At 37.5% G+C, this 8,858-nt stretch overlaps 1 protein-coding gene across 2 annotated transcripts in view; it reads right to left on the bottom strand.

Moving 5' to 3' along the window:
• Window positions 1–6,436: 6,436 nt before the first annotated feature.
• LOC146319272 (glucocorticoid receptor-like) overlaps window positions 6,437–8,858 on the bottom strand; it is a 100,808-nt gene continuing 98,386 nt past the window's right edge. For both annotated transcript variants that reach the window (XM_084729870.1, XM_084729869.1), the window contains one exon: window positions 6,437–7,950. In XM_084729870.1, the coding sequence (XP_084585996.1) occupies window positions 7,798–7,950 (153 nt within the window). In that variant the 3' untranslated portion in view covers window positions 6,437–7,797. The remainder of the gene's footprint in view (window positions 7,951–8,858) is intronic.

Raw genomic sequence — 8,858 nt, forward strand, 5'->3', positions numbered from 1 at the left:
GCTGAGGTCTTCGATTTCTTTTTCATATTTAGCGCCTGGCCTGAATATTCAGACTGTGGCTACATTCATACATTGTAGTGCCTTCTTTGTATTTTTGCGTGACTGCAGTGTTGAAGAAGTCACAGCACCACCTACAACTGTGAAATTTTGGACCAAAATAAAGTCATTACAGTCATTACATTGCAGCAGTAAACAGATTCTCTCACAGTTGCAAAGTAAATTTGTGCAAATTTATCTTTGACACACAAATTCATGCTACTGACCATTTCTAAACTAGTTCTGACCTGGTCAAACAATCATGTTAACTTTGTGGCACGACCCTCAATCACAACGCAGTTTTTTGAGAATGCACAAGTAAATTCCACCATAACATTTGTTGATCTAAACAGGGTTATTTTAATCAAAATTTTGGATCCAGTTGTACCAAAAGCTTCTAATGTAAACTTGCAGCTGAGATAAAAATCATCTGCTTTTTAAAATTAGTTCAGAAATTTTGTAAAATACATTTATTTGCTTTCTTGCTGACAGATAAAAAGGTTGTGACCAGACTGATGTCTGTGTGTTGAGCATTAGATGGGTTGAAAACACAACATTGAACTTCCAATCAGTTGTTCTTCAACTCAAGTCTCTCAGGGGTTTTCAGTTTTTCCTTTGGACATTGAGCCTCACAAGGACTGAATACACAATCTCAGTAGACTAAAACCTTTCTCTTGCCACCTTTTCTTTGAACATCAGCTGGCAAAACTCACTGATGATCAAACAAACAACCGCCAACATCTGAGCAGTCCTCTTACATCTAGAGCTATCGCAGGTAGTTAAACTCTGTTTCTTAGTTGTTTTCACTTTTATCTGTGGACACCAACCTTCAAAATTGACTGAGCCTCGGTAAGATCAAACAAACTTAAAATCTCTCCTACAACCTGAGTTAATGGGTGAGACATTTTCACAACTTTTTGTTTGGACCCTTCAAAATTCACAGAGCCTAATCACACAACCTCCAAATCCTACACACTTATTACCTAAGCTATCGTGCCACACCGTTGAGGCCTGGGTTAGTTAATGATAATACTGAGTAAAAGACATGAGCCAATTGTGCTTGCAGCTTGAAGTTAATCAGAAAAGAGTCTTGGTAATGGTGTAACTGAAGTTTTTACTTTTATTAAAGTTACCCTCTGCTCCTAAGTGGACAGACTGTTAAATCAAGCTCAATTCTAAAAGTGTTTTAGGGAAAGGGCATATTTTTTTTTTTTATTCACATTTACATAATAATTCACATAAATTGAACTGACCTTTCTAAAAGTGAATCTTCTGAACTAACCCACAGCACGAAAGAAGCCATTAGCAGTCGTCGTGCACGGTCAGGACTGGGAGAAACCTCAGCTGATGCCCTCTCCACGCCAGCTTGCGGAGGTGAGTGAAATCGACACCTAGGGAGCGTGATCTTTTCCTGCATTCACTGGCACCCAGACATCAGAGATACACTTGTAAATTTCTGACAAGTCACAAGTTGTCATGCCTGTATTTTTGAATTAGATTGTCCAAACCTGGGGTGTCTTTTGTATTTACTATTCAAACTGCATAACATTTATTCACTAATAGAAATCCAGAAGAACATTCATGTGTTGTCTTTTCTTATTTTGCCATTGAATACCTGTTTTGTTCTAGTAAGGCTTTTTTTCTTCGATGTGTGGTGCTGTAGCAAATGGTCTGCAATCCAAGTGTTGTGTGGTGGTTTAGAAACCCTAACATTACCCCATACAAACTGAAAAGCAGTGTTTTTTTTTTTTGTTTTTTTTTTTAATCTGTTTTGACATCACGACTTGGTTAACCCTCTGGGATCCTAGTATTTATATAATAGGGTGTGTTTTTCTTTAATATCCTGACAAGTTATTTGTGCACATTCTAAAAACTACTGTTCACAATCTGTTTTCTGTTGATTTAAGAAAAAAAATACAAACCCGGCATACATACTGCTCCCATATTGTTGTAAGTGACTTAATGCTGTGAACAAAAATATGAATCGCTGTGTTTGATGTTGCTGAAATGTACAAAAAAGACACAATCACCACAGTTTCTCAGTTAGGGCTTTGACATTAAATGATTAGAAATACAGAGCCAAATGTTGTATAATTGAGTCTGTGTAAAACTTCAAGGGTGGGGGGCAACGGCCACCCCTCTAGATCCGCCCCTGATGAGCAAATTTCCCAAAATGTGTGGGTATGATCCATTTCACAGTTCAGTGCAAGTACCAACATTTCAAGATAATTTTAAATAACTGAGATCTGACAGAATAAATAAAGCAACCGGAGCTGAGCGTTGAAAAACAGGAAACTTTATTGTGTAAGATGTTTGAACTAAAGAGAAATCAGTTCTTCTGAATTTCCACTTTGAACCAGTGATGACAAAAACATCATCCAAGTTGTTACCAACACGATGCAAAATCCAATGTCAAAGAACAACACAGATAACTTAATTCAACATTTAATCAAATAGGTGAAAATATCGACACTGACTACAGAAGAGGTGTAATACAGAAGTAAAACAAACTATTGTTTTTTTTAAACAAACATTTTATATTTTTTGTTTGTTTTTTACATTGGATTACATTTACATAACTGAAATACGAACAAAACAGACTTCAATGAAAGCCATAGCCATATGTACCAGTGAAACATGATCTGCCCTTAATCTTTAAAGATAATATTTGCATGTATTTTATACAAAATAGACTTTTATCAACCAGTATGGGGGTAGTGCAATTCCATCAGGCTCTGGTAGATTTACTTTCACGCGGAGATTCACCTTTTTTTTTTTTGTTTGTTTGTTTTGTTTTCTGTTTTAAAGTGACCAGTAAATCCTCACAGCAATGTACATGGGATCCAAAGCCTGGACCTTTACAAAAGATACCTTTCAAATAAAATAAGAAGTACTAGAAGTTGAAGAATAAGTGCTACTTAAAATGTAACTGCTTTAATACTTCTGTTTGTTAAATCTTTTTTTTTTTTTTTCTCCTCTGCTTTGGTCACTCTTATATAACGCAAAAACCTCCCCCAGTCCGTCGAACTTTCCGCCCCTCCCTCCCCCCGCTCCCTCCCTCGTTTCCTTATAACTTTAAAACACAGTGAGCATTCATATAGACTTTCCCGTTGACTTGTAGAATTTACATTTACTTCACAAGACAAACATGTTTAACACTTCCTAAATGTATTCAACACGTCTACCTTTTATCAAACACAAACCAACAAACAGAAAAATATTTACTTTCTCGACTCGTTCAATGTACAAAAAGGATTGGGTAAAATTATTCATATCAAAGAGGATCAAGCTGATGTATTCAAAATCGCAGAAAATATCTTTTTTTTTTTTCTTTTTCTTTTTACAATAGATCAATCTTCAAAAGCATTGATATTTGTTAAGGGTTTATCTATTTCCTGATTTGAAATCTTATTTCTATGGCTCTCTGTCTCCCTTTCGCAAGGCCTTTAGTCAAACATGTAGTTGAAAGGTAAAAGAGAAAAATGTAAAGGAGTATAGAGGTTATGTCCATGTAAAAATATTTTGTAATAATAGACACTGTTTACATTGCACTGGATATGTCGGCGCTGCTATATACACCTATGGCCATTCAGAAATGAGCAGGGATATGGTTACATCTACACGTTAAAGCTGGTTTTCTGAAGCACCACCACCTGGAAACAACTGTAATACTGTATGCAAAAGTTACCCAAACAAATAGACAGTTTAGTCAAATCTTCCCCAGAATAATCAACAGTGACGCGAGCACCATTAAGCTCATGTTCTTTACAGCACGAGGCCACGAGACCGAGTTAACAGGTGAAGCTGAAAGCCTGCACTGTACATGAAACAACCCCCGCTGTGAGTGACCATCCGATGCTGAATGGCTGATTAAAAACATGATGGCTCTCATTGAATAGTGGCCTGTATGCGTCCGGAGCCTGCTGTGCTGTTAGCCGTGAGTAACACAAATGACCGGTCTCCATGGCAACCCGCTACCTGGTCTGTTAACTGCCATTCAGAGCTATGCGCTGCGGAGGGGATGAGTACCATTCAGAGTAAACAGCTGAGAATCTGTACAGTGGACATTTGAGAGGCAGTTACAAGAAACACTGAGGAAAACAGAACCGCGTCTGCTATGAGAGGGGGGAGAGCATTGTGTTTGCACTTCCAGCAGAAGCCAATGTACAACTGCGCTCTTAAATGTATTCCGCTTTGGCCATCGCAGAAGCTGGTACGAACATGTTTTCACATTACAAATGTACCAAATTGCTGACCGCCACCTGTCTTGACAGCAGCAGACCTCACTGCTTAGTTTGCAAAAATACAATATTTTGTGCATCTCCAAAAAAAAAAAAAAAAGAGAGAGAAAGAAAAAGAGTCTATCATACACTTTCTTGGATGATAACAATCATTACGTTTAAGCTGGTGTAGGTGTCACACTGATCTTGCTCATAAATGAGCACCCTCACGCCAAAGTTACAAAAACCACATAATGTCAAAACGCCAACTGAATAATAATCACTCGTTCACATCTCCAGGAAAAGACATATAAAAACTTGCTATTACATTTGGCACTAGTGGAACACATCCAAGTGATGTAGTCACTCATCGCCTGAGCTTTGATTCACAAATTATTTGGACCAAACTGCATCTTCTTTCAAAAATATTTCAACTTTAGAGATGAGAACATAGGTTCCATCGATTATATGTCTCTATTTTTTTTTACATTGCATGTACAAAACAAATATATATGTAAATATATTGATTTACCTTTTCAGCCATGTTAAGCTCAACAACTTAATAATGACCCGAGTTCCTGTTTGTGCAAACGCTCTGAGATGAAGATGATTAAAGGGTATATTTAATTTAAAATGGAGTCAAAATAATATTCATGTTTACCTGTCAGGAGTACAACGTGTTAATTATGTCAGGAAAATTCAGATTTAGACTTCTACATGTTTGAGAAGTGTACAGCAGTCACTGTGTTCATGGTTCCTTATCAAGAAGATCCAACCAGTCTGGTACTCCTGTTAGGTTACAACACACTTTGGGAATTCTTTCCACTCCTGTTTGATCTTGCTGTGATTTCTGAGGTGGGAACAGGCAGTCTGGGCAGGTGAGTCACTCCGAGCGGAGCGCTCTGAAACCACGTTCTAAAATAAAGCTGTATGAAACCATTTTACTAAAGCAGAACCTCAGTGTGAATGCAGCTGGCAATGAAAGGATGGACTTCAAGCCAGGTTTGCTTGAGTCATTATGGCTATTTACTAACACACAGACACCTTGGATGTTTTTTTTGTTTTTTTTCAAAGGCAATTTAGTTCCAAAAAACCCATTTGTGCGATTCCATCTGAATAAATTGCAAAAGTTTGTAAACAAATTTCAGTCCCATTAACATCTCTGATTATTCGAACCCTAATGTTGAAACCAGTCAGTCTGCCCCTAAACATTACAAAACATCAGACTGGTCTTGTTAAAAATTCCAGTGGTGTCAATTTAGCACAAAGACGGTTGCAGTTTCTCAAAGGAGGCTTGTTAAAGAGTAAGTATTTGTGTATTCGACATTATACAATCCCAGTTCCAAAAAAGTTGGCATGTTGTGTAGAGTGGAAATAAAAATAGAATGCAATGATTTGAAAAAAAAACAAAAACAAAAAAAAAAACTTTTCAACCTACATTCAATTGAATGCAATACAAAGACAAGATATTTAATGCTCACACTAATAAACTATGCACTCATTCTGAATTTGATACCTGCAAAATGCTCCAAAAAAGTTGGGATCAGGTTTACAACTGTGTTACGACACCTTTTCTGTTAACATTCAGTAAGCACTGAAGTTTTAAAAGTTAAATTCTTTCTCATTTTTGCTTGATTTATGACTTCAGGTGCTCAGAAGTATGAGGGCTCCAAACTCTTTTTCTATGAAGCCACGCTGTCGTATCACATGCAGAATGTGTCTTGGCGTTGTCTTGCTGAAATAAGCAGGGACGTCGCTGAAAAAGATGTGTGGATGGCAGCACATGTTGCTCCAAAACCTGCATGTGCCTTTCAGCATTACTATTTTATAGGTAAACTATTTTGTTGCCCCTGTTCCAACTTTTGAAACATGTTGCAGGAATCAAATTGTAAAAGTGTATATTTACAAAAAACATGAAATACCTCGTCTTTGTACTGTATTCAATTGAACACAAGTTGAAAAAAATGTGAAAAACATTCTGTTTTTATTTACATTTTACACAATGCCCCATTTTTTTGGAATCAATGTTGTATTTGTTGATATACTTTAACTTTTAACATGATTTGTTACTAATTGGGAGATGCAGTATATTTATCAAATATACTTTACATGAGGAATAAAGAGACAAACACATTAAATGTGTTCTGGGACTTGAACGTTTTTTTTTTGTTTTGTTTTGTTTTGTTTTTTTTAATTTTTAGACTTTTCCTGTCTTTCTTTATGTGATTCTCAAACTTTTTTAAGACCTAAAAATTAAGATCTTAGCATTTCACACTGCTCTACATGTCTAATCTGTACCATAGGCTGTCTTCCTTATGTCTGGGGATCAGAACAGAGAGAGCTGCCCACATTAAAAACAGCAACATGGCGGCCTGGAAAGAAAACAGAAATTGCCAGCATGAAAAAGCTGAAACAGAAAAAAGACATGGAAGGATGTCAAGGTTAGATTCTTATGCAAAAAAAAAACAAAAACAACCATATAGAGAGGATGGCTATGAAGAGCTTTAAAAGCTAAAAGGCACTGTTTTTCCCTTCTCAGATACATCATGTGTAAACATTTTGCTGAGTGAATGTGTGTCTGCTTATACTCTATATTTCTGTGTGTAAGCGTGTATTAAGAAATGCATGGCTGCATAAAATAAATGAATATTCCTCTATCTGTTTTTTTTTTTCTCTTCCATCGGTCAGGTGTATAAATCTGATTCATATCATTCCAGAAAAGGATAACTGATTCACAGCTGAAAACAGTTCGCCCTCGATGTCCTCGGGTCCAGAAGAAATAAAAGATTCTCTCATAGTGACAGAGTATGTTTCTAATTTTTCTGCGTTTCGGTTTATCCCCTTCATCGCCGACAGTCCTCGGGAAACCACGACAAGTGAACACTCACTACATTCTTTGCGCAGTGGAGCTGGGAAGGGTAAACAGACAAGCTGGGCAGGTGAGCGATAGGAGGAACAGTAGGCCTGAATGTGGGGGCGAGCTTCAACAGGCTGCTAATCCGGCGAGTTGGACAGTATATTTGGTGGTGAGTTGAGGGAGGAAAAGGTGTTTCTAGGTGTTGGCTTGTCAGTGAAATCAGCAGTTAAACACTAGAGGCAGGAGACAGTAAGAGGCAGGCAGCATTAGAAACCTGAGGACAGGGCCGTGGACGGAGGAGGGGATGAGGGGGCTGAAAAAAAACAAGATTGTCCATCCTGCCCATGAGACATTCAGAGCCAACACATTTCTCCTGGAGGACAAATTCTTTGTGGTTCGCCAACAGGAAGGGCTACAGGTCGGTGGGTGGATGTCCTACCGTAGTTTGGCCAAACCTGGGACCGGATTAGATATTGTGCTCCGAGATTAGGCTGTATGGCTGAGGCCGGCAGGGGAGTGGCAGAATTCCTAAAAGGGGCCCGGAAAACAAACGAGGAATCGAATCAGAGTGTTGTAGGGAGGCAGGACAAGCAAAGGCTTAGGGCTTGGGGCGAAAGCTTGGGGCCCCTGGAGAGGTACACGGGCAGGGCAGAATTTAAGGCATTGCTTCACAGTTTAAGGCAGTCATTTCTGATGAAACAGCAGAGGCTTGACACTCCCGTCTTTGAATTTTGGTATCTGGTTGGTGATGATCTCTGCCAGCATCTCTGGGAATTCCACACTGAGGGTTTTATTCACAAAGGTGTAGAAACAGATCTGGAGAAGACCCTCGACCATCTGGAAAGACAACCAGGGAAGGGAGGCAGAGACGCAGACAGATTAGTGACAGGAGTTCAAGCACCTTTCAAGAATTTTCAAAAAATATGAATGTGAAAAATTGTCAAGAACCCAGATATCAATGGTAAAAATCATCAAGATCCCAATTTTCAATGTTATAAATGATCAACAACCCAGATATCAGAGCTTTAAAATTCAGTCCATTAACATCCACTCTGGAAGGATCATTGCAAATAGCTTTGCTTATGTATATATTTTATATTCTGTGCATTATAATCTGCATAAAGAATATCGGCCCATATATCTATATTTGGCTGGGTGAGTCAATATCTAACTTATTTTATTTCTTTATCAGAAAAGGTAAACTATTCAGTCAGGCAGCGATTTATCATGAAAGTAATCAAATTACAATTACAAGCAGTTTGAAGAATGTCATCCATGAACTTTTCAACAGTGTTTTCAAACATTTTCAGCAACTCTACGAGCCGTGTAGTTAGACTCTGTACTTTCTTTAATTTGCAGGATTATATTTAAATTAGCCTCGGCTGTAGGTCTTTATTTCTGCACTGAAGAGGCTTGTAGCACCCAATAATGTAATAATTTACTGAAAATGTAATAACGCCTGAAAATGTGCTCAAATTTGCACTTAACTCAATCGAAAATGTAATAAAACCCAATAATGTAATAACTTGACCAATAATGTAATAAAATATTCTGACTGATATTTTAGTAACATTTTTACCGATAATGTAATACCTTATTACATTATTGGAGATTTATTACATTTTCCGGTGGGTCTTTTTTAAAAAAAATGATAATGTAAAACTTGACAGATAATGTAATATAGAGGTCTATATTTTGTGTTTTGAGAATCTAAGACTGTTAAATACACTGACTTTGAAACAAGA

The sequence above is a fragment of the Lutjanus erythropterus genome, chromosome 11, assembly GCF_056507025.1.
Source record: "Lutjanus erythropterus isolate fLutEry1 chromosome 11, fLutEry1.hap2, whole genome shotgun sequence".
NCBI classification, from domain to species: Eukaryota; Metazoa; Chordata; class Actinopteri; order Lutjaniformes; family Lutjanidae; genus Lutjanus; species Lutjanus erythropterus.